The sequence below is a fragment of the Poromitra crassiceps genome (genome assembly GCF_964638095.1).
Source record: "Poromitra crassiceps genome assembly, chromosome: 9".
In the NCBI taxonomy this organism is placed as follows: Eukaryota; Metazoa; Chordata; class Actinopteri; order Beryciformes; family Melamphaidae; genus Poromitra; species Poromitra crassiceps.
The window spans coordinates 26,813,358-26,839,222 of NC_139630.1; the positions used below are offsets into that span (position 1 = coordinate 26,813,358).

Here is a 25,865-nt window from a genome sequence, read left to right on the forward strand (position 1 = left end):
CCCTAGTCAAAAGCACCCAATTCCACCTATATACAGTTTAAAAGAAAAATACTATTTATTGAGTTCATGTTTGCCATGAGGGGTCAGTCAGGGGTCAGTCATTTTGAAGTAGACAGACACAGATGCAGCAGACACAGATTTCCTCATGTGGTCGATGACCCTAAATACTCCTCTTCCTAAGATCATTAACTTAACTTTCCTAACAATAACTTTCCTCAAATAATAACAAACATGTTTTTTTTAATGACATTAATTACAAAACCAATAACGTTTTGAGAAGAAATAAGCTCACATTTGGCTATGATGGTTGGTTCTTACAGTAATAGGCTAGTTTATTCTCGGGGTCCCCGGTGGACCCTATAGCCGGTAGTCCTTGTATGTTAAATATGTTGGCGAGGGTTAAATTACAATTAATCACCCACACGTTCAGGTCAGTGTGAGAATCAGCAGTGGCGAGTGCGCAGACACAGAAAAGAGCATGGCATGTCCCCAGCCGAGCCAGAGGCATTGTTTCTCTGTGGACGCATTAGAGACACAACAGGTGTGTCAATATGACAAGCGTTCAGCCAATCCACTGTGTCTGCCTCATATAAACACTGAGCAAATATAGATTCTCTCCAGTCTCCATTTTCACTCTCAGCGGCGCACAGCTTCCATATGAGAGCAACAGATGAAACGCAAACATTCACAGATCAAGTAGGAGACCACGTTAAAAAAAAAAGAGCCACTATCCAATTTTCCCTTCAGGAACAATCAAACTTACGACAACTTTCGAAACATAATAGCCAATATTCCATTAATTCATAGATATACCGATCATGAAAGTGAGTTATTTCTTAGAGTAACTGTTACGAGTTTGCAGGCATTTTTGGAGCTTCTGGTTTCTGTTAGAGACACTGCGGCTCTCCAAGAAAAGCTGCGAGAGCTTGCCAGAGGAGATTGATTTAAACAGATTACAACCCCAGTGAACAATCACAAATTCAAACCAGAAATTAATCCCTGACATAGCCTAATAAGAGGGACATTAAATGAATGGTTGTATTGTCTCAGACTGAGGGACTCGTGTTTCTGTAGCTGATGATAATCACATCATGATGACTTTAAGAATGGGTTGCAGATTGTTATCTTACTGTATTTGCACTGCAAGTAATCTATCTTTAATACAACATTAATTTAGATGCACAGCTCAACCCTGACAAAAACTCATTGTAATGTTCTGTGTCTGTGACAGGCCTATACCTATAGTGAGTTTCTGATCTTATGGTATTATTGTATTTCCTATTATGGATTTTCTAATGTTTGACAAATGACTGTATAGCTGCATGCTGTTTTGTGGTATATTCACAGTGTATCCTTCTATACATGTTATGACAGGATTACTGTAGTTCAAATGCTAAAAAGATGCCAGACAGAATTGAGAGGAACAGGTTTGGGCAAATTGGCCAGTCCCTTCCCTGAACAGAAGATGCGTCTCTCACCAGCCACCAGATGGTAAATGAGAGCGACACGGGCGATCGAATAACAAATACACCCAATCAGGTTATCAAAAACAACCCTATATATAGGCAAAATACAGAGACAAATTAATTATTGGACAAGTCGCCTATTCAGACAAAACAAACTCCCCAGAACCAGAATATCATGCAGGCTGCATACAATTAAGCTCCTATATGACTTCAATATAATAAGCCTATTTGCTGTCTTATTTTTCTTGTTTGGGGCCAATCTGGATATTAATTTGGGTAATTAGAATTATTGTCACTTCAAGAGGGCACCCTAATATTCCCGTAATGTTCCTACAGGGACTTACAGCGTCTCATAGCCTATTTAATAGTGAGTTTATAGCAACCTTATTTTCCTATATTCGAATAGGGACTTGTGCTATTTGTCTAGTGTTAAGATATATTATATGGTTATTTAAAGTTGTTTTTCGTGAGGGCAAAATTATTTAGGAGATGGGGAATTATCAATTTATTAGTCACAGTGGTGTTGCACACATCACCGCCAGCAATTTGAGGCCATCAAATTAAATCTTTTATCCCCACACCATGGGAAATAAGCTGTGTCATATGCCTTAGTTGTTAAAGGCCACGAGGAAAATAAACCAATTTTACGGATGCAGGTGATAGTGTGTGTGTGTGTGTGTGTGTGTGTGTGTGTGTGTGTGTGTGTGTGTGTGTGTGTGTGTGTGTGTGTGTGTGTGTGTGTGTGTGTGTGTGTGTGTGTGTGTGTGTGTGTGTGTGTGTGTGTGTGTGTGTCAGTGTGTGTGTGAGAGAGAGGGGGGGGAGCTCATTTGCATACAGCTGAATAGTTTATGTCTCCCGCACATTACACCCGCATGAGGGCGAGAGAGGGACACGCGTCTCAACAATAGGAGGCACGCTGCCATTGAACCGTAAAAAACGCATGGGTGGCCAGGGGCACACGCCACCAACAAACTGCAATACACCCAGAATAACGTTTTAGCAATGAAGCTGGATTGGAAAGATGGTAGCCTTGCTACCAATTATGTTGGAAAGGGTGGTGCCATGCGTAAAACGGGAGGGTACGTTTTGGGGGTTTAGCACAATTCTACATTAACCAGAAAAAGTCCAAAATAGAATTAAGTTAATTCAAGTTGTGCCAATTTGCTATTTTCTCTACCATGGTATAACTGCCAGCGAGTCTGATTTGCATTAAAAAAAAATGTAAAATATAATTTAATATGAACAGCATACCATTCAAGACATTTGCTTTGGTGTCATTTTTATTCCATTGTTTGTACTATACACCCCGAGAGAGCGATGCATATATAGGCCATTAGCGCACACCCAGTTAGGGGTTTGAGAGGAAATGGTCCTTTGGTGCGCACGACTCCAACGCTAATTAACCGTGCAATTGAGTGGAACCAAGGGGGCAAAAGGGTGGATGGAGTGGGGCAGTAATTGAATTCCTGCTTTCCATTCCCTCTCGTCCATTTGCCCCTATTCAGTGTGTTTAGAGGGTGCGTCCTGTGCGTTATAGCCTAAATAAGCCAACAGATGTTGGGGCTTGTTAATAATCGCCCGGTATCCATGGTGGTCAGTCAGCACCGTGCCAGTGGGTATTAAATCTGGATAATTGTTGTTGGGTTGGAAGGGAAGGGGGTTGAATATGTAAAGTGGGCGGCGTCCGCGGAATGATTGGCAGTTTATGTAATGAGCAGCGCAGTGCAAGTCTATATATCTGGGAGGAGACGCTCCAGGGTTCATTCACTAGTAATAAGACGATCGGTAAACAGTCGTGGCGCACTGACGCACCAAGTTCAGCACCAAAACAAGCCTTCAGCCGTGCGCGCACAGCGACGTGACCATTGTGGAGTACAGTAGCCTACCACGCGAGGAGACGCCCGCTGACAGACGGACAGACAGACAGACAGACAGAAGCCCGCTTGGATATTTGCTCCCTCACATTTTGGATAACTTGGAGATGGTAAACGCTTCCTCTGGACGCTTTTGACGCACACCAACAAGGAGCTAAGGAAAAACTCCGTGGGAGTGAAGAAGGATTTCTATTTGTTTTAGAGCTTTCCCCTCTTCTTCGCCTTGGTGGAAACACTTTGGAATAGAGAGGTTTCGCTGTGAAAAGAGGCGATATTGGCTGTGGTGACGCGGCCGCCCTGGAGAAGCGAGAAGGATGGCAGCTTGGTTCACCTTTACCATCGCATTCAGCACCACGTTGATAACACAGGTATGACGGAGGGAGAATAATGCATCTCCGCGGTGGTCCTGTATCCGACTCCTCGACGTAAACACATGGAGATGTTTAATGTAAAAAAAATAAAAAAATAAAACAAAACAAAACGAGATTCATATTAAGCGCTTAAAATTGTTTCCCTTCTCTTTTTAGGTATTTGGATCCGGTGTGTTTGAACTCGATCTTCACGAATTTAAAAATTACAAGGGTCTGCTGGCAAACGGGAACGCATGCAAGCCCAACTGCAGGACTTTCTTTAGAATTTGCTTGAAGAACTACCAGGCTGTGGTCTCGCCAGGTGACTGCATCTTTGGAAGTACACTGACACCGGTGCTGGGGACAAACTCTTTCAGCGCCAAGGACAACAGACCAATTCAATTACCAGTCTACTTTGGATGGCCGGTAAGAGTTCGAAGCGATAATAGCTCAATTTCATTCGTGATATTATTACACCAACACACCCGACCACTATCTGCTTGTTCGGGAGAACTGCTCATGCGTTTTGGGAGCGCACCGGTCATTGGTCACCTAAATCCATTATCATTAGGTAATACTCTGCCGACAAACAGATTGGATTGCCACGACGAGCGTCGTTCATTCCAAACTGCAGTAGGGCATGTGATGAGCAGTGTAAAACAGACTTATTTTCAAATTGAAATTGAAAGCTCTTGTCAGTAGTCAGTAAAGTAGCCTACCATAAATACCAAGAAAACATATCAGCGTTGGTGTACTTTCTATATGGACTCTATGGAAAATAATATTGATCTATGGATAATAACTGCTTGTGTTTTCTCCTCAGGGCTCATTTTCTCTGATAATTGAAGCCTGGCATTCACCTTATGAAAGTCTACCTGTAGGTAAGTGCAACACTTTACGCCACAGGAGGGAGCTCTTTCTGCACATTTCACTGCTTGGGGGGACCTGGGAGCAGTTCACTCTTTTTTGCACAATTATTTTTATGCACACAAAAAGCAAAAAGATGACTTGCTATTTAATACTGCTTAGTCACTCAACATTAACAGGTCATGGCAAACCAATTGTTAATTGTTCATAATTTGACACATTTTCACGCCTATTCACTCCTTTTGTTATGAACTTCAGAACACCTTTTTTCATTCTTATACTCCAATACAATTGAACTTCCTTTGGTTTATTTTGGGCGTGGGAACGAGCTGCGGGCTTTGGTGAGAATACACTGTGCCTGCCAAGAGCCCCTGACTGCATCTTCCTGTAGTTTACACCTTACTCTGTTCCGCCCTTTGGAAGAGGGGACTGGGCCTGGGAATGTTTTTGCTCAGGGAAAGAAAGAGGAAATTTCAACCTGGCTTTATCTTTCATCTCGACTGTATGGGGTTTTGATAAGGGAAGCAGCTTGGTGCAGTGCAGACTTTAAAAAGGCCTGGGGGTGACTTTTGAACCCACATCCATTCAGGATGCATTTCTCGACATAGAATCGTGTATGATCAACATCGGGGGGACCAAAACAATTTGTAACCCTATATATATACCCTGCTTTATTTTTGACCTTTGACCTCTCTTCCTCTTTCAGATACCAACAACCCAGACTTTTTGATTAGCTTTTTTGCCACCCAAAGGCAGCTGGGCGAAGGGGCTGGTTGGTCTCAGGACACGCAGACCGGGAAGCAGACGGAGCTCAGGTATTCTTACCGGTTCGTCTGCAATGAAAATTACTACGGAGAAAGTTGTTCCAAAAAATGCACGCCCAGGGACGACCGATTTGGCCACTACACCTGCACCCGTGACGGGCAGTTGTCCTGTCTGCCCGGCTGGAAGGGGAAATACTGCGAAGAACGTAAGCAATCCACCAGACAACCTCTACTATCTCATGCCCACCTTAGCTCACTGTCTATCAGAACTGGGTCTGCAGTCTGTTTTTTCTCCTCTCTCTTTGAACAATAATGTTGGCCTCAATGTCTCCGTCGTTGCTGAAATTGGTGTTTTGTACTGTTAGTCGGGTGCTGCTCTGAGCTTGTGCTGGTGTGTGTTTTTCTGACCACAAGTGGGTCGGTCAAACGTCTGTGAAAGACTTGTATTGTAGATAGTGAAATCTGTGTCTATAGGCCTATTAGCTGTGGCGTTTGATGGAAGCTTGATCACATGCCTTTTGATGGACGGTCTTTTACCTTGTAACACTCGGAGCCGGAGGACATTCATATAGCATCTCTTCCTGGAATGACAGTGTGCCAGCTGCAAGATGATTCAGTCTCCTCCGCGGTGGTGTAGCCTACGACCTTTGACCTTAGTGTTTTTTTGGTTTGTGCCTAAAGACAGGAAACATAAGCGCACACACAACAAGCCTCAGTTATTTAGCGGTTATTAAAATATAAGACGTCTAATCCACACTTCCTCCGTTGAGGGGCCAAGGCCCGCAGGATGTTGAGTGCTGCAGCAGTCAGACATGACATAGAGATATCTGGCAAGGCTGATATGCAATTTTGGTGTAGAATGTCATTTCTCAGAGAGAGCTGCATTCCTGGGTGTAATTCTATAATTTCAGTGGCATAATTGGTAGTGGGTCTGTAAGCAGCCATTGAGTCTTTTTTGGTTAAGGGACAGGCAGCTTAACATGACAACGGCCACATTATTCCTGTGCAAAGCCCACATGGCCAAATCATAGAGCAACACGACGTCCCATGTTTTTTGGATGGCTCTGAATGGGCCCAGTGGCACGGCCCGGTGCCATTTGGCTCGACGAGAAGACCAGGAGCCCCATTCACCCAAACAAATTAATCAAAGAGCAGATTTGGACGGAGACACCCCAGGGAAGTAATAGTTACCATGTGCGAGATGTGACCGCACGGGTGACAGCGGATCTGTCATCGATGTCACTAGGTGGTGGTGGTGAAAGAGAAATTGGCGTGTGCTATTTTGACCGTGGCGCCAAATCCTAACCAGATGGGCTCACGTGCTCCGATTATAGACGCATCAATCAATCGTCATGACTACAGAAAATATACATGAGAAAGACAAATTAGGCGTCTTTCAGAGGCTATAATTTCCTCTCTCTCTCTCTCTCTCTCTCTCTCTCTCTCTATCTCTCTGTGTGTCTCTCTCTCTCTCTCTCTCTCTCTGTCTCTCTATCTCTCTCTCTTTCTCTCTCCTCCTCTCTCTTTAACTAGGCATTCTGTTAGGGTTTCCGGGGCACCCTGCTTGAACTTGGTCTCACCCCGTTGTGTACCGATACCACGGTTTTACACTTTCAAAATGTGCGCATTTACGCCGCAAAAGTCCAATTTCACGTGACGTTTAATACGCATAACGGCTATTTCCATTGGGCTGGCTTTTGAGACACTTTGCAGCGGTTAAAGCTTTTGTTTCGGCCGCTAATCAGTCACAGGTGTCGCCTGTCACAGGTGTGCATTTGTCAGGTATTTTATACAATGCGTTTTATAATGTGACTAACAGCCAATCACAACTGCCAGCCGGTACCATCTGTTTTTTTTTGTTTTTTTTTATATATATCGGGGGTTTTTTCTCCCCCCTCTACCTATGGAGGTACTCCATGATGACGCGCATGCCCGGTAACATAATCCTGGGGAGGTGGGGTGGGGGTGGGGCGGTGGCGCGCGGGCATTCACAGGAGGAGCCCGGGCGGCTGCACGCGCCAAGGTTAATCGCCGCATTATTATCCCGCCACGCGCCACCGATGTTTCGTTCCCCCCACTTCCATTGTCGGGCGCGGCAGCTGCAAATATGCTTCTCCGAGAACCGCAAACAACAATAGTGACAGCTGTCCGCTATTGAGAGCGAGCATCTGTTGGTGCACTAAACCGGCCGCTTACCGTCAGTCGCCTGATATGTTGTCCCGCGAATCAGTGTCATGCTAGAATGTGCACTTAAACAGCACAAACAAACCCTTAACCGACTCCCCCCCCCCCCCCCCCCCCCATCCCGCGGCAGCTGAGGGGGTGTGGCCGACCGGTTTAGATCACCATGTGCGGTTTAGGGGTTTTGAAAGAAAGTTGAGACAGATTGAGGCTTGGGCTAATGCTACCTATAGGCTCATCATGGCAGTTGCTGGCTATTTATAGACAAGTATGGGGGCTGGATCCTCGTTTGATGTGTTGTCGGGGCTTTGTTCAGAGAGTCTGGCTCACCTGGCGCTTGGTTATAGTCGTCTTTGTGCTGACGGTGTCGTGTCTTGTTCTGCTGATGTGATACGCAACAGTTACGGCAGAGATGGTATTGGTGGCAGGCCTGCTTTTCCATAAGGTTATGAAATTCTATAATGTATTATAAATACCATGTTACTTTCTAAAACTATAATACTCAATGTTTGGTATATTGCATTGCCTTTAGAGAGTTAAGTTGGTAAATATCTTTTACCACCATCATTCACACAGCTGAGAGAAAATGTGATTCCGGTGGACTGACGTCTGTGTTCTCCTCTGTTTGTCTCTTCAGCTATCTGTCTGGAGGGCTGCAGCGAAAGGAATGGAAACTGCTCCAAACCTGGCGAGTGTGTGTAAGTAAAAAAAAAAAAAACCCAACCTAATGAAGTGATGACTGAAACAGGGGCGGGGGGGGGGGGGGGGCTGTTGCTAAGGGGGTCCCTATGGGAAGAGTGTGTGTGCGTGTGTCACACCCATTGGAAGGCATCGCTGGTATTTCTCCATCTCAATTTCAATTTCAAATCAGCCTGTCGTGTCCCACTTCAGAGAGGTTATTTAATCCTCGATGCATCCCAAGTCCACTGCTACAGTAACTCTTGCCCAGACTCTTCATCATCAGGAGAGGTCGAAGGTCACAAAGTCCAGCCAATTCTCAGTCCACTCCCTCATCGGCGCATCGCTCACTTTCCCCTTTTCCGGGCTTCCCATGTTCCCTCTCTTGTCACGAGCCCCGTCTCTGTCTCCTTCACTCACTCGCTCCGGCTAACCAGGAGCCTTCACACACACTCACTCACTCACTGTGAGAAATTCCTCTTGAATGCAACGTTGGCCTCTTTTCGTACCCACAGATCCATCATTCCCAGCACTAAAAAACGGACCCAAAACTGAGGTTAACCCCTTTAGATACCCAACACCCCGAAGCTGCTCCCACGTCTCCGCTCGCTCAGCTAAAAATGTCGGGACGGTTAAAAAAGTACATCTTAAGTCCCACAATCGGCTGCCTCGGTACGGCCTTGCTGCACACCCCGTCTGAGGAGTTAGATATCCCTGGGAAACTGGAGCAAAGAGAGGAGTCTTTTTGACAGCCTCGTTTGCTGCCAGAAATCCTTAAAGCGATATTTCACTTTCGCGGCACGTTCGTGCTATTTAGTATTCTGCACATGACCCCCCGTGTTGGCCTCCGTGTTTACCCCGTAGTCACATCGTTCACTTGGCTATCGGTTTGACGCCTTGTTTGAAAAGCTTGTATCGAACACCAAAACAAACTCTTAATGTGGATGGATGCTGCTATAACGTCATTACCCCCCGCCATTTTTTATTTCCAAGAAACAATATTGACCCCTTTGCACTTATTTATAAGCAAAGTTGGGGGGGAAAAGACGAGCCGGCGTCGATGTGCGAATCCACACCGTGCTATCTTGTGCAAAAAAAGATACACACACACAAAAAAAAAAAGGTTCTACTGTTAGAGAGATATGACTTTTAGCGTCGTACTGTAAGTTGAACGCTGTGTAATTTGACTTGATTGCTGGGATGGGGTATACAGTATATGGGGAGCCTTTAATGATGTGTTTAGTGCAGCCAATTGCAGTCTGGTCGGCTGATTGATGTGATCATCAAACTCGCGGTTTCGAGCCGAGATCCACGATGTCGTCGTAAAAAAAAGCGCTGGCGGGTCGTCTGCTCTCGCTGAGGCTTGGCTCACTGATTGCATGTTTAATAGAATCGAAAAACTGGTCCGGTTTTTAAGCGGTTCTGCTAATGCGATACGCGACAATTATGGCAGATCCAGATCGGGTACGGTATTGGCGGCAGGCACTGTCTCTCTCCATAATATGAACAATCAAAGTAATCAATCAAAATATATTTCTGTCCACTTTTCAGCTGCAGAGAAGGCTGGCAAGGCACGTTTTGTGACGAGTGTAAGAAGTACCCCGCCTGTAAACATGGTACCTGCCAGCAGCCGTGGCAGTGCAACTGTCAGGAGGGCTGGGGAGGCCTATTCTGTGACCAAGGTGGGTGCAGTATACCGCACGACTTGGCCCACTGCTACTGTCCCTTTAAAAGACATGTTCGTATGACTTATACACTGTTTTCATTTGAAACTGACTCGGAGGCATTAGGAAATTAGTTTGCCTCCCGAATAGCTGGAATGTTCCATTCATAGCTTTATCCACATTTGGGGGTAAGACAGCTCCCCCCCCCCCCCCCTTCATGCAGGCTCCCTGTAAACAAACACTGCTCTCTCTCTCTCTCCTCCAGACCTGAACTTCTGCACCCATCACCGCCCGTGTGTGAACGGCGCCACCTGTATGAACACGGGCCAGGGCAGCTACACCTGCACGTGCCTCCCAGGGTTCACTGGGGTCAACTGTGAGCTGGAGATGCAGGAGTGCGACAGCAACCCCTGCAGGAACGGAGGGATATGCATGGTGAGTAGATGGATGGATGGATGGATAGATGATAGATACATAGATACATACAGTAGATAGATAGATAGATAGATAGATAGATAGATAGATAGATAGATAGATAGATAGATAGATAGATAGATAGATAGATAGATAGATAGATAGATAGATTCTTGATCTTTTAATATCCACACACTCGGGGCTGTATCTCACTCCAATGTCCCCCGTCTCTCTCCGTCTCTGCAGAACCTGGAGAGCGGCTACCTGTGCGACTGCCTGCAGGGCTTCGAGGGCTCCCACTGCGAGCACAGCCTGCTGACGTGCGCCGACTCGCCCTGCTTCCACAGCGGCAAGTGCCGGGAGAAGGACAATGGCCGCAGCTACATGTGCGAGTGTCCCCGCGGCTACACCGGACTCAACTGCGAGAAGAGGGTGGACAAGTGCACGTCGCTTCCCTGCGCTAATGGTACGCTCTTCCTCCCTCCCCCCCTCTTGTTTTCCCCCCTTTCTGAACTTCCCCTCGCTCTCTTCGACCCCCCCCCCCCCCCCCCCCCCGCCCCCCCGCTGGAAGCAGTGTGCAACAACAGGAATTGGTGGGAACTTGGTGTCTATTGTCCTCCGTGTAAACACGGCGCAGCTCCGAGCGCTGGCTTTCTAAATGTCACTGCTGGCTTCGCTCTGCGGTGTCGTGGATGAAAGGGGACCAATATCTATACGCAGCTCGGTTGTCTGTCTTTTCGGAAACACAAGAGGATTCTGTTCTGGGGGAACAATGATGTGAGTGGATGGGAGATGTGTGAATTGAGAGGGCGTCACGAGGATGCGCGTCACAGTTCTGGGCATTTGGGAAACACCTCATTTGGACTCGATAGAGAGAGGCAAAGTGAACGTCACTTCCTGCTTCAGCCCTGTACCAGAGATGTTCTTCCGCCATTTATTTTCCCATAGACATTTCGTAAAATGCGTATACAAATAGTTTTACTTGGTCAAAACCAAACGGTTCAGCTATATTTGGAATCGGGAGAGACCATAGAACATTTCACTCAGACCAAAACTTAAAAAAACAACATCGAAAAAATATTTTCTTTAAACCCGCATTTTTTTTTAACGTTTTGGTCCGAGTGAAGTGTTAAGCGATCTCTCCTCTTTCTAAATATATCTGAACCGTTTGGTTTGAACAAGTACAACTATTTTTATAAGCATTTTACGAAATGTCTATGGGAAAATAAATGGCGGATGAAAATCTCTGGTACAGTGCTGAAGCAGGAAGTGACGTTCCACTTTGGCTCTCTATAGGGGGACTGATTTCCCTACCGTTATGTTAATATTGTCTCTTTTAAGCTAATCCTGATGCGTTGACGCTAACCTTTTTTCCCCCCTGTCTCCTCTCTCTCTCTATAGGCGGTCTGTGCGTGATCCACGGCGGCATGCGCGTCTGCAGCTGCCGCGCCGGATTCACCGGCCAGCGTTGCGAGATCAACGTCAACGAGTGCGCCGGCGGCCCCTGCGTCAACGGCGGCACCTGCCTGGACCGCATCAACGACTACACCTGCGCCTGTCCGCCGGGCTTCGCCGGGCGCAACTGCGACCGGGCGCTGGACGAGTGCTCCCTGCGGCCCTGCCTCAACGGGGGTCTCTGCACGGGGGGAGGGGGCCCGGGCAAGCCCCCGGCCGCCTGCGTCTGCCCCTCGGGCTTCACCGGGCCGCACTGCGACTTCTTCGCCGCCGTCACCTTCCCCGTGACCACCGGCAAGATCCAAGATGGCTTCCAGTGGGCGGCGGTGTCGCTGGCGGTGGGGCTGGTGGCGCTGCTGGTGCTGCTGTGCATGGTGGGCCTGGCCCTGCGCCACATCCACCGGCAGGCGCAGAGGGAGCGCGGGGACACGGAGACCATGAACAACGTGTCGGACGTGCAGAGGGACAACCTCATCCCGGAGGCCCAGCTGAAAAACACCAACAACCAGAAAATGGGCCTGGAGGTGGACTGCGAGTCGGAGAAGTCGAACTTTATCCACAAAAACTATCACTTGGACTCGTACAACTCCAACGCCAAGGAGTTCAAGGACGACAAGTCGCAAGAGGGCAAAAGTCTTATTTACGACAAGTGTTTAGAAGACAAAATGCCCTTGAGTAGAATGTACAGGTGAGAGGGAGCGTTTTCACACGTTTCACTGCATGAGCTGTTCAATCAATGGATTTCACATACTAATAATGCCATAATGTCAGTAATATCAGAGGAAGTGTTCTGAGAATGGACCATATCATTTTCTCATTACTTTAAGCTGTAGGTCTCCTCTCCTCTGCTCTGCTCTGCTCTCCTCTCCTCTCCTCCCCCTTCTCTCCCCTCCTCTCCTCTCCTCCCCTCTCCTCTCCTCTCCTCTCCTCTGCTCTCCTCTGCACTGCTCTCCTCTCCTATCCTATCCTCTCCTCTCCTCTCCTCCCCCTTCTCTCCCCTCCTCTCCTCCCCCTCCTCTCCTCTCCTCTCCTCTCCTCTCCTCTCCTCTCCTCTGCTCTCCTCTCCTCTGCACTGCTCTCCTCTCCTATCCTATCCTCTCCTCTCCTCCCCCTTCTCTCCCCTCCTCTCCTCCCCCTCCTCTCCTCTCCTCTCCTCTCCTCTCCTCTCCTCTCCTCTCCTCTCCTCTCCTCTCCTCTCCCCTCCACTCCTCTCCTCTCCTCTCCTCTCCTCTCCTCTCCTCTCCTCTCCTCTCCTCTCCTCTCCTCTCCTCTCCCCTCCCCTCCCCTCCTCTCCTCTGCTCTCCTCTCCTCCCCCTTCTCTCCTCTCCTCTCCTCTCCTCTCCCCTCCCCTCCTCTCCTCTCCTCTGCTCTCCTCTCCTCCCCCTTCTCTCCTCTCCTCTCCTCTCCTCTCCTCTCTCTCCTACTTGTGTGAATAGGAAAGGTTTTTTTTTCTTCACTCACACAATAATGCCTTGTATTATTTGAACCATGCCACTACCTTCCTTTGGTTTTATGCACATACAAATCATTTAAAATGTTTTTACAGTATAAAATGTATTTTGCCCAAAGGCATTTAAGGCATTTTACTGATAAATACCCCCCCAAACTTGGAGACCATACATTGTTCTCATTTATTTTTGCTATACATCCTCCGTGCTGTCTCCCAGCATAACACGGCCCATCTAATGCATAGCTCTGGCATGTGCTTCTAGTTTGTGTTAACACAAAGTTGTGATTTGTGTTTGCAGTGAAAAGCCAGAGTGTAGGATATCAACGATATGTTCCCCAAGAGACTCCATGTACCAGTCGGTATTTGTTATAGCAGAGGAGAGGAGGGAGTGCGTCATAGCAACCGAGGTAAGCCAAAATCAAAAAAATGCACGCGTTCACCAGCATCTCCATAAAGAGCACCATTTGAAGCACTTCATGTCATCCCGAGCAGGCTATCCCTCTCTAGCACAGCTAGTCACAAGTCACAAGTCACCTATGACAGGTGACTGGTACGCATGCAGACAATATGGAGGCCAGGATTCTCATATTCGAAGCTAAGCCAGCGATGTATAATATCTCAATCGTGCATTATTGCATTCTGTAAATTCTAAAAGGTCACTATTCTTTATCTTGGCAATGTGATGACCTCGACTCTGAACCGATCCTGATTCCCCACACATGTTTGGCTCTGCTCGGTCTCAAAGGTGTTATGTTTTACGACCGCGGCGCTTCAAATGTTTGTTTTTCCAAGCAAAACTGAATGATGATGATAGCACATGAGCTATAATAGTTAATACAGCGTTGCAATACAATATGACAGTTGTTACTTTGGTATGTGAGCTGCTTTTTATTTTGCCACATCTCTAATCGACTTTTTCCTCTCTTGAACCCCCAGGTATAAAACTACGGCGGGTCTGAAAAAGCGAGGGACCGAGGAGAAAGACACAATCGAGGCAGAATTACTGTATTCTGGATTGTTTACAAATGCTGAGAAGGGACCGGAGATTGTTTTTCGATGTCCACTGCTGCTCTGGAACACTTGAGGAACTGGAGAGAGAGCCTCCAGAACGGAACTGAGAAACGTCGATGTTGACCGAGTGTTTGTATGCAAAAAAAAACCCTGTACAGTGAAGGACCTTTCTCATTGGTTAACCGGACTGGCGAATGGACTGACCGCACGCGAGGTGTGCGGAGACCCGATAAGAGCGTCGGCAAAAAAATAACGAATCCTGACCATCCCGGACAGCAAAGAAGGAAGTGAACGTTTGCCCCTTTGTTGTTGACCCCAGCCTTGTGTGATAATCATGGTGACTTTGACAGCCAACCAATCAAAACAGTCAAAAAGGTGCCTGAGATTCGACCCATCCCACCCACTCACTCCCCCCCCCCATCCCACCACCCCCACCCTCCTGCCAGCTTCGCCTGCTATGCAAGACTCTGGGGGGAGACGAGTGAACTCACCCACCCGTCAAAATCCAACCACACAAACACTGAGAGCGATGAATGTCTGAAAATAATCTTCAACTGTCAAATCATTTTCGAAAATGACTGGTTGGACTTTTTTTCCATTGCAATGGTGGAGATTGTATGCAGCCCAAAATTCACTAGAAGCCTTAAACAGAGGGGATTTTGAAATGCTAAATTTGTGCCCTTGTCTCTTCTCGGATCATTTGCACTACAAAAACCAGCGGGGGGGAAATACTTTTTAATCGACAGGGATTTGAAGAGAAAAACCACAGGAATATATAGTCAGTGCTGTTATGTCTGTGCCAGCAAGATCATAGTCAGTGCTGCTGTCTGTGCTGTCAGTGCTGTTATGTCTGTGCCAGCGAGATCCAAGAGAAACACTACGTGCATAGGAAGCGTTTTTTTTATGCAACCCAAGAGAGAAGTACAAAGAGACTCAAAACGGGGGAGAAAAGACTGTCACACCACTGCCTGCCTATAACAAGTTTAAAAAAAAATACAGAACCAATAGTGTAATTTTTTTTTTTTAATGATGATTATTTCCAGAGTTTTAATTTAAATATGACACACTGCTCTTTATATGTTTTATAATATTATTTTGTATATAATGCATATTTATAAGGACCAAACTTCTGAAGAATAAAACTTCCTTCAAAACTGTTTTTAATTGGATGATGTCAGTGAATGAGGGAAAAAAGGAAAGTATTTTTGAGGTGTTTTTAAATAATGAAATTGAGTACAAAACCACGATCGCCTGTGTCTTGTATTTCTTTGTATTAAGGCTGGATTTAATTAGAGTGATGCGGCTCAGATATCTCATCCGGTACTCAATATATAGCCTACCTAATGTTGCACAACTAGGCCTCTTGTAAATTGTCAACAGACAGTTATGAATATGAAATCCAGCTGCTTTGCTACATTCACATAGCATCATGCAGCATCAGGCTTTAGGTAGGTAAGCCCAACAGCACTATCGCATCACTACTTCCAAGTCATTCCTGGAAACGCCTTGGGCGCCCACCCCACTCACTCACTCACTCACTCACCCACCCCTCTCTCTCTCTCTCTAAATTGGCTTGAAATTCAAATCCGTTTCCACGGCTACCACCCCCTCAAGCTGGAAATGGCGAAACAAAGCCAGGCACAGGGCAAAGGGGAACGCCCCCCACCCCTCACACACTCTCTCGCGCGCGCGCGCGCACACACACACACAGCCAACCAAACAGATGCCGTGGGGGAGCGAGGAGTGACTCTAGTGCCATAAAAAACAGCGGCATATGCCAGGCCTCTCGCCCGGCGTGCGTGACACACACAGACCTCCCATAAAACACCCGAGCAGTCGCAGGGTCTCCCCCCCCCCCCCCCCCCCGCCCCCAACTGCCTGACTGAGTGACTCCCCTTCAGGGTTAAGGGCAATATCTCAATGCCCCGTCCTGTACCACCCACTCCTGCGAACAAAGCTGCGGAGAGAGGGCCTGGCACTGGGGCCCGGCCGGGCCTCACCCCGGAGGGAGGGGAAACCAGATGGGAGCCAGCGGATCCGCGACAAAGAGGCATAATATAAGAAGATGGGCCCTCCGCGCACTATTTCAGAAAAGTTTATTGACTTGTCACCACAATCTGGGCTCTGATTGGGTCTCGCTCTCCTGGGGCCGAGGTCTGTTTCTCCACGAGGAGCAGGCGGTCGGTCTCCCACTACTTATCATGTCACAAAAAGGGTTGGAAGTGAGGTTAGAAACTTGAGCCGTACGGACCATCACCCGGTGATTTATCGTCTTCGTTCGGTGCTGATGCGATTGCCCTTTGCCCCTCTCTCTGCGCCTCGTGGAAAACGCTGGCGTTCTGTGACACGGCACTGTGTGGTGGATAGATGGGTAAACGCAGCGCGTTTGGTGGCAAAAAAAAAAACGATTCTGCGTCCAAGGCGATGTGTCATCTGCGTAATCAAACACGAACCCTCTCGTGCCTCCAATTAACAGCAATCCTGCCACAGTCGACACCCCCTAATCAGCAGCAATCAACACCCGGCAGAGAATCTGGAACGGCTCGTCCCTCCTCACTCACACACACATCCTGTTAGTCTGTTGACCCTGCGGGCATCCTCATCTGAGGCCTGTGAGAAAAGTTTGCACTCGGAGCGGTTAGGCGACGGATTTTGGAAAACGAAGCTTCCGGCCTGCCTTGAGAAAAACACACTTGTTATCACAACTATTAATCACCCGGTAACACCCTTCAGCGCTAGCCTGATACCTGACCCAACCCGATAGCACTTTCGCAGGTTCTTCCCATGATCATCATACTCGTTATGCAGTTAACACACACACATCCTCCTCCACGCTCTCTCTCACAGTGACACATATACACATGCTAGGGCTCCACTCTTTGGCCTTCTAGATTCTCCCTAGCATGGCCCGAGCATTCTCATTGTGTTATAATCACAGCATCCTGTTTGTGACCTGGTGACATCACTTCCTGTTTCCTCCCCTGATTAAAAAATGCAGAACATGCCGGCGCAGGCCAAGCGCTTTTCTCACGCATCTCTTTCTCCAATCTGCACACTCGCTCCTCACAGATGACTCGGGCTTTTCAGGAAACGGCCTCAAAACAAGCGAGACAAACGGCCTAATCAACACTATTTATTCTGTCGGGTGGGGGGGGGGGGGGGTCATCTGTGAATTGATGTCACTGCTTGAGAATCAGGAAGCATGTGAAGTTCCGATCTTCTCTATCTCTCTTTACGCAACCAGACATGTAGTGGAGCTCACTCTATAAAATAACGCAGGACAGATGGGTTTTTCCACTGACAACTCTCGGTGGATGTGATTTCCTACAGAAACATGCTGAATACAATGCTTCAGAACACAGTAGTCCCACAGTTTTTTTTTTATGTGAACCAAAAGACCACAGGCTAACCACTGCTTGGCTCTGCTCCTGGCTTTCTTTCACAACCGGACCTCCTGGAAAGTGGAGCCACGGTGACGAGAGATTGATTCGGCTCTTTTATGCGTAAGAAGTACAGAGGAAGGTCATTTGGGTAGATTTGCATGTGTAGGCAGAGTATAATTTATACATGATGCTGTTGGCCCATTTTCTGTCCTGCACTTGTAGCCTTCTCATTAATTAACACTAGGTGTCAGTAATTAGCCAGTATAATTAGCCAGTATATATATATATATATATTATACACACACACACGGCTCAATCAAGTAACAAAAGAGGGAGTCATACACCATGCAAAGTAACAATTATAATACATTTATTAATTAAGACTAAGGGAAAAATAACTAGACAACACAAACTACATCAAACCAAAAGAACAGAACACAAGGTGCATCCATGACGAGAACTAGTGTAAATATTTGAAAATGCCAAAATAATTTCTGTGTGCAACAGAGTGTGGTCGATACAGTTGAGAATTATACAGCAAATCTCACCCAGTCTTTGTCACAAAATGAATGCTATAGCCTGTCCCCTCTCTGTCTTAAGTGTAAGACTGAGGTGGGAGATTATTCCCACCGTATATGGTCCTGTTCTAAAATAGAACGATATTGGTGGGGTATAGTGCAGCAGCTGAGTGTGATCTTTGGTGTGGTGTTGGAGCCGGATCCTGTCTGCCTTTTATTCTTGGCCTTCCTCATAGGAAGCTTGTTAACAAACATCACAAACAGCCGTTTCATTTATTATGCTGCAAGGAAAAACATTCTATTATCGTGGATTAAGGAAAAGCCACCAACAACAACGTTCTACAACAGTGGTTCTCAAATGGGGGTCCGGGGACCCCCAGGGGTCCTTGAGGGGGTTCCAGGGGGTCACCCAGCCAAAAAGGGGGGTCATTTATTTTCGCTATAATTCCATTCATAAGTAACACGACGACTATTTTGGTCATGGGGTTTTATACACTTTCTGTAATAAAACATCTAAAAGCATCAATCTTATTATCGGGGACCGTGGGACAAAATCCTATCAAATGGGGGTCCGTGGTCTAATCTTTGTCAGTTTAGGGGTCCTTCATGTGAAAAAATTTGAGAACCACTGTTCTACAAGGTCTGGGACCCATACAGTACATTGACCCCAACCTAGCAGAGACACTATGTGCGGTACCTTAACAGAAGTGACACTCCCACTTGATTATCGCCTTGTACATATATTTATTTCTTCTCTCTTCTTTTTGTTTATTCTTCCATCTTCTCTAAGGCCATGTTCAGACTAGGAGGCCAAATCTGATTTGTGTGAACTTTAGTGACCTATTAATGACTTTATCCAGATTGGTTTTATGAGTCTGGACGCTCCAAGTCTGATTTGTGTCACTTGTCCCAAACCACATATGGAGGTAGTTTCCAATCTGCTTCAAATGTGCTTTTGACTGATGTGTCTTCAGTGCGGACGCGCAGATCCACCAAATCTGATTTGAACGTCACTCGCAACTCGTCATCAAATGCTTCTGCGCAGGAAAACCACGTCACCAACGTACGTATTTACTGACGCCCACGTCGTTACCATAGAAACCCATGCAGATAGGCTGTGTAGGTCTGGACACACAGATCCGACTTGAGAATCAGATGTGTGGCAGTGCGGACACACTCCCAAATCAGATTTGGGAAACCAATCAAGATAATGATGATTAATGACTTTATCAGAAAATCGGATTTGCCTGTAATGTGAACATGACCTAACTGTCCAGATCAATGCCGTACCCATCTGGTCAAATGTCACTTGTTTGTTAAAATCTGAAAATACAAATACAAAATATCATTGGGGGAAAAAAAGTGCATCCGTGAGGTGGCAGAGACATGAATGGTCTGAAGCAAGGGTGTCAAACATGCGGCCTGGGGGCCAGAACCGGCCCGCCAAAGGGCCCAATCCGGGCCACAGGATGACTTTGCAAAGTGTGAAAATTGCACTGACAAGTTCATTCCAATTTTTCAAGCTCAGGATTTGACACCTAATATTGATGCACTTGTGAAGGCTAAGAGGTGCCAGGATTCAGGAGCAAGTTACAATATGAAGCAGCCTATTCATGTTTTCTGTATTCATTAGTGAAGGGTAAACTATTTTCAGTACCCTTGAATATAGAGAAGAATTGCACAGTTGCCATTAATTGTAATGCACAGTTACAGACAGTAGGTTTGATATGATAGGTCTATGGTAGCTGAGATAACATTATGTGAAAATGTGTTCTTAAAATGTACCTGTAGCCCTGCTCTTTACATTAAATGACTCAGGAGAATTTGGAGGTTTTGTTATTTAGAGGTTATTATGCATTTATTTTATTTTTTCTGTCTGGCCCAATTGGGTCCCATGTGGCCCGTGGACTTAAATGAGTTTGACACCCCTGGTCTGAAGGTTTTTTAAAGCCAAGGAATACAGTACACTCAATCAGCCTGATGCTCCCAACCACCACCAGGCTCCTGCAGGGCCAGGAGGCTACTGGGTAGCTATCAGCTATAAAGTGCCATCTGCCTCAAGGTTGGACGTGTTGCATTCTGAGATGCTGTTCTGCTCACCACAGTTGTAAAGAGGATATCAGTTACTGAAGCCTGTCTGTCAGCTCCAACCAGTCTGGCCATTCTCCTCTGAACTCTCTCATCAACAAAGGTGAGATCAAGCAGTTTCAGAAATACTCAAACCTAGCCCGTCTGGCACCAACAACAGTCAAAGTCACTGAGATCACATTTTTCTATATGTTGATGCTTGATGTAAAGATTAACTGAAGCTGCTGACCTGTATGTGCATGCTCTTATGCATTGCACTGCTGCCACATGATTGGTTGACTAGTAAGCAGTGGGTGTTCCTAATACAGACTCAGTGAGTTGTTTACCAGCCGACTTCTTAAGGATCTGCATGTGCAGGAGATGTTTAGGGCGTTCATCACATGCCAAAAACAAGCACCACCTGTTAGTGCTGCAGCCTGCAGGAGTGCTGTATGCTATAAGTCCCTGCTCGTTAACCAGGTCTGTCTCTTGCACTGCAGATTGACTGCAGAAAAACAGAGAAATCAAAGTTAGAAGATGTCATTGCTTTTGGTAGTGTGCAGTGAGAGAGAGCATCCCAGAGATAGCAGCAGGCTCGGGCGGAGGACGGGCGTGGAAAAACCATGCCGTGACGGGACGGGGTGAGAGCTTGTGGATGCAGGGTCACTCAAAGGGCCGCCCGCATTGTGTAGTGCTTTAGACTTCTGAAGAGCTGATACCGTTGTCTGGCCTCTTATCAAGGCGGATAGCGCCGCTATTTATAGATAATCTATGTATTGAGTACAGATGATTCTCTGCTAATAGAACAGATCCTACTAACATTACTTATTTATAGGATGTCAACAACAAGACACACTTTTGCCTATTGTTTTCATGATTTTCCTAGCATTGGCTGCATTTGTTGTTGCAAAGAGTGGGGTGATTCCGGATGAATACAGTTGTATCATGAGATTTGAGATGCTGGCCTGGTGAGAGAAGCTGCAGCAACCATGATGCATCAGCAGATGACCGACCCACTCTCCTTGGCCTTGCAGGAGTCTGGCTGATTGAGTGCACCTGAGCCCAGTGCTCAGTGTTGGCTTTAAAGAGGTCTTCAGACATTCAGCAGTCTCTCTCCCTCCACACCTAATATGCACCGTTTTGTTCTGTTGTTTTATGTTGTTTGTGTTGTTGTACACTGTGCCCCCAGGTGCACTCAATCAGCCTGGTGATGATGACCCCAGCCAGGCTCCTGCGAAGCAAGGTCAGCCAGGAGAGGCGGGGTCATCACAAGTGGAAGAATCTGTGTGGAGAAAATGTCAGCTAAACATACATTTTCATTCAAGGTTCAAGTTCCTTCTTACTTGAAGAGTTTACTCACCGGTTGCACTTGAAGGATGTGGGGGGGATGATACTAGTAGTCAGTAGCATGGCTTTTAGCCTTGATCTTGCCACTGGATATTTGACTGTGAGGCTATGGATTACAGACCTCACGTGTCCTGGCTCATGACACGTACACATGTACTAGGACGCCCACTCACATGGCATGAGTGATTTGCATAGTCCTGTTTAGGTCAGATCACTCCCAGTCCCACAACCCTGAATAGGCTACATAGTTTTTGTTTACTTGTTTCGTTCTAGAAATGTCACCTTCAATGTCGTTTCACGTTGTTTATTTTCCCCTTTTCCTGGCACATTGTGATAACGCTGCACTTATCCGACTTGATAAGCGAGTGTTCCCTAGACGCAAGTCTGATGCAATGGCTCAGCATGTTGCTACTTGCTAGTGCTAGCTTGACGTTGCCTTGAAATGCTGTTGGAAGTTGCATCAGCCAGGATCAAGCCTAATGAGATGGAAATATATGTATAGAATGACAACACAGTCGGCCAATCAGACATCGACTTGGTCGGAGTGACGGGTGGCAGACCAATCACGTTGAGACATGGGTGTGCACTCGAGTCGGCGTTTGAGCCAATAGCATGACGAGCCTGGTTTGGAGTTCCTCCCTATTTGGCGCACCGGACTCTGATTCGTTCAAATGCGTTGAAGCGTAAGTCTGTCTGTAAAACTATTGGTCCAGTGCTGTGACTTCGACACACCCACCAGTCTCAGGCAGTATAAAAATCTGTAAGCGCGACTTCGCCATGTTATCGAGGAAACGCAAATCATCGTCGCGCGGCTTGGCAGAGAGTAACCAAACAGGAAGGCGTTTGACACATCAGAATTGATTATACCTCGATATTTCATTCGTTCGCTTAAAAACCCGCGTTGTCACCGGCTGGCTGGACAGCTGGCCCTGGCTGTTTATGTTTTTTGTTTAGGTGGGAAAGCCGAGGAGGCTGCCATGGATTTCTAGGCAATATGCGGTGACACTAAAGCAACGGCATGCATCGTGCAAGGCAAAATCAACTGCGAAATACCATCTTCGCCACTGCCAAGCTGCAGTTGGGCTCGAATACCGTCCGCGGTATCCCGGTGAGCCAGCCCGTGCCTCTGCTCCTAGACCGGAGGAAGCTAACGCTAGCTAGCTAGTCATCGGCCCGTTGGCCCGATACACACGAAATCTGTCAACCATCGATTCATCTGAACGTCATCAACACCACCACCGATCAAAATGAAGCCTCAAGACATCGTAGCCGTGAAGAGCAGTCTTTGGATCTTCGGGTACGGGTCACTGGTGTGGAAGCCTGACTTCAAATACAAGAGGAGCAAGGTCGGCTATGTCGCAGGCTACAAGAGACGCTTCTGGCATGGAGACAACTTCCATCGCGGGAATGATGACTTGGTAAGATGGTTATGGTTTTTGCTTGTGTTGGCTCATGCTCGTGTTTGCTTATCTTTGCTATTCAAACATAACAGTGTTAGGAACACCCAGATGTGGTTGCAGACTGCTAGCTTGGCTCAGATTGCATCAGGCGTTGTCCCATCATGACGTGACCCGTTTCTTCCTCTTTTTCCTCTCTGCAGCCCGGAAGAGTGGTGACGCTGATAGAGGATGATGACGTAAGTGGAAAGCCCTACTTCCCTATTGGTCTGCTAGTGATGCTGCAGGGTATGCAGCTGGAGAATGGAATTTACAGCCTTAAGAAAGACTGATCTAAACCCAAATGATATGATAAAGATTTTTAACGTGTCTCTCTCCTTCCTCCCTCGCAGGCGAGCACCTGGGGTGTGGCGTTCGAGGTGACGGGCGCTCAGGTCGAGGAGTCTCTGAAGTACCTCAACGTTCGCGAGACGGCCTGCGGCGGCTACATCACCCGGGCCGTGGATTTCTTCCCCGCCGAGGGGGGGTCTCCGGTTCAAGCCCTGGTGTACATCGCCACCGCCGACAATCCCCTGTACCTGGGGCCGGCCAGCCCCGAGGAGATCGGCGCCCAGATTGCCGTGTGCAGCGGGAAGGCAGGCCACAACCTGGAGTACCTCCTGCGGCTGGCCCAGTTCATGAGGAGCTTCTGCCCACAGGTGGAAGACCCCCACCTGTTCTCCATCGAGGCAGCAGCCCTGGCCATGGTGCCCTACCTGTTGGCCGCCCACTAAGCCCGTACCCTTTCTCTCACTACTGTAAACCACAGCTAATGGTACATACATGCATACACTACAGATTACACTACACTCTGAGGCTTCTCATCTATCACACCTGTAATTAAAGCAGAGGTCCTCCTATTCTTATGCTGTGTTTTGTGGAGTTTGTGTAGCCCCCAGAATCACATCCAGTGTAACTGCAACTGAAGCATGATATTAAATGTGACATGTTTTTGTTGTTTTACCTGAGCATGATTTCATGTAACTTTGTGTTGTAAAATCTGGGAGATGTTTGTGCACCAGTTGGCAAAAGTTGGATCTGAAATGTGTTTGCTCTTGACTTGCCATCCGAACCTGTGCTAGTGTGTACCATTTTATGAACGTGTGTTCTGTATTTCATTTGCACAAATTCAGATTCCGTCCAGCACATGCAGACGGTGCAACCCATCAGTTGTGGAAGTTAACCTGTTACATTTGTCATTACATGACTGCTGAAGTTTTAGGCCTTTGTTTTAAAAGGTTTGCTTTGGCATCATTGCCATCCAATGCAACTGCAAATTCCAATAAAAGGTCAAAAGGATTTTTTTTCTGTCTGTGTCTGTGCCCACTCTGATGTGAGCTAATGAATGAGAAAACTGACTTCAGCAAATTAAATATAAACCATGTACGATCACGATAAACGTGTCCGCTGATTTATACAAAAAATGAATCGCCTGGATGTTGAATTAGTCTGCTCCATCCTGAGTGAAACTTACGATACAGCACTCTTTCTATATTTGTTTCTGGTGAGGAAAACAATGGTGTATGTATCTAGTAGCATGGAGCTGATAAACGGGGGCCAATGTGCTCATGTCCTTATATGGTGAAATCAGAAAGCCTGATAAGAGTATTTAGTGGAAAACACATGGCTGAGGCACAAGGTTACCAGTGCAAACACTGATGTGTTGGTCACGTGCATTGCATACAGAGCGCATTACTACCCGAGCATTTAATTTGAGGGTGTGAGCACACACACCACAGTTGACTTCCAGATATGACCCCTGCAGCACACGCATACATACAAACATACATTGGACACTCCCAGATATAGGCTGGAGCAGCTTGTACCTTGCACGTGACTCAAGTCAAGAGTCTCTCTAGGTATGGTACACAGGCTTACGTAAGGCCTGCCTGGGAACAAGTCCAGACCTGGAAGTCCTGTGTTTACGCTCTGCTCCATGGGCATGTCAGAGTGCACCAGGAAGAGCATGTGTGGAGGCACTCATGCAGAGGAAATCGTATAGGCCACCATCAATCCATGTGAAAATATACTAGTTTCAAGTGATAGATTGCCTTGATTGGTGTGTGTCTGTTGGTGTGTCTGTAGGTTTTAGTCAGGTCAAGATCAAATGATCTGTGTTAAGAAATCTCAGAATGAATGTGCAGTCAAGTCATTTTTTAAGTTTGGCAAGAAGACCACACAGGTGCCAGTGTGCTGCCCATCAACAGTCCCCATTACTTTAAGCCAGTCAGCAGCCATTACATGTGATGGTGCACAACTTTTCTGTGTTGGGGAAGTTACTTTCAAAAGGTAATATACTACATATTACTAGTTACTTTCATTTGAAAGTAATGAGTTACTTTACAATATTACTGTATGTGTAGAGTAACTCATTACTTATTACACTACTTTTGCATTTCACCAAAATATCATCAGTAGCAGAATGACATCGCCGCTTAGGAACCATCCTGAAAAATTTCAACCCTCTTGAAGTCAGTGTAAACCGTCCAAAATTCTAAATGTTATCCTTTTCCTTTGTTATTGTCATCTATAGTGGTTATTTGCATAAAAACAGTTTGATTAGGAAAAGATTGTATGTTGTTTTTTTATACTGTATGTGCTTTGATAAAAAAAAAAAAAAGTAAGTCAATTCGTAACTTCAAGTCTTCGTAACCTCAAGTCTTCCAAAAGTAATCCAAAGTATTTCGAATATGTTACGTAACTTGAGTAATCTAATGGAATACGTTACAAATGACATTTTATAGATGGGCGATGGAGTTTACCAAACTGATCTGCCACTTCTCTACTGCTGTTTTGAACACTGCAGATGCAAGTCAGTAATGGAATAATATTAATGACGCTGCTTATAAATTAGTTAATATTTAAATAATCAAAAATAAGCATTTTTTCTTACTGATTTAGCACTCTTTTATTTTCAATTGGCTTTTCCTGTTAGTAAAA

General features: G+C 46.5%; 2 protein-coding genes across 2 annotated transcripts; both read left to right on the forward strand.

Annotated features, from left to right (window-relative positions):
- Positions 1 to 3,576: 3,576 nt before the first annotated feature.
- Positions 3,577 to 15,419, forward strand: dll4 (delta-like 4). Its single transcript, XM_083642573.1, has 11 exons — positions 3,577 to 3,708; positions 3,868 to 4,116; positions 4,514 to 4,571; positions 5,264 to 5,527; positions 8,140 to 8,200; positions 9,732 to 9,862; positions 10,110 to 10,279; positions 10,505 to 10,724; positions 11,660 to 12,401; positions 13,462 to 13,570; positions 14,100 to 15,419. The coding sequence occupies exons 1-11, from the start codon at positions 3,655 to 3,657 to the stop codon at positions 14,103 to 14,105; spliced, it is 2,064 nt and encodes a 687-aa protein (XP_083498699.1). The 5' UTR covers positions 3,577 to 3,654; the 3' UTR covers positions 14,106 to 15,419.
- Positions 15,420 to 22,283: 6,864 nt separating this feature from the next.
- chac1 (ChaC, cation transport regulator homolog 1 (E. coli)) lies at positions 22,284 to 24,251 on the forward strand. Its single transcript, XM_083642576.1, has 3 exons — positions 22,284 to 22,907; positions 23,090 to 23,125; positions 23,279 to 24,251. Exons 1-3 carry the CDS (start codon positions 22,737 to 22,739, stop codon positions 23,657 to 23,659), a joined length of 588 nt encoding a protein of 195 aa, XP_083498702.1. The 5' UTR covers positions 22,284 to 22,736; the 3' UTR covers positions 23,660 to 24,251.
- Positions 24,252 to 25,865: the final 1,614 nt, after the last annotated feature.

Bases quoted from the DNA above. Each gene is read 5' to 3' on its own strand.
- dll4 (XM_083642573.1), top strand. From the start codon at position 3,655: ATGGCAGCTTGGTTCACCTTTACCATCGCATTCAGCACCACGTTGATA. The intron at 8,201-9,731 runs GTAAGTAAAAAA...TCCACTTTTCAG, and splicing joins TCCAAACCTGGCGAGTGTGT to CTGCAGAGAAGGCTGGCAAG. The intron at 12,402-13,461 runs GTGAGAGGGAGC...TTGTGTTTGCAG, and splicing joins CCCTTGAGTAGAATGTACAG to TGAAAAGCCAGAGTGTAGGA.
- chac1 (XM_083642576.1), top strand. From the start codon at position 22,737: ATGAAGCCTCAAGACATCGTAGCCGTGAAGAGCAGTCTTTGGATCTTC. The intron at 22,908-23,089 runs GTAAGATGGTTA...TCCTCTCTGCAG, and splicing joins ATCGCGGGAATGATGACTTG to CCCGGAAGAGTGGTGACGCT. The intron at 23,126-23,278 runs GTAAGTGGAAAG...CCTCCCTCGCAG, and splicing joins CGCTGATAGAGGATGATGAC to GCGAGCACCTGGGGTGTGGC.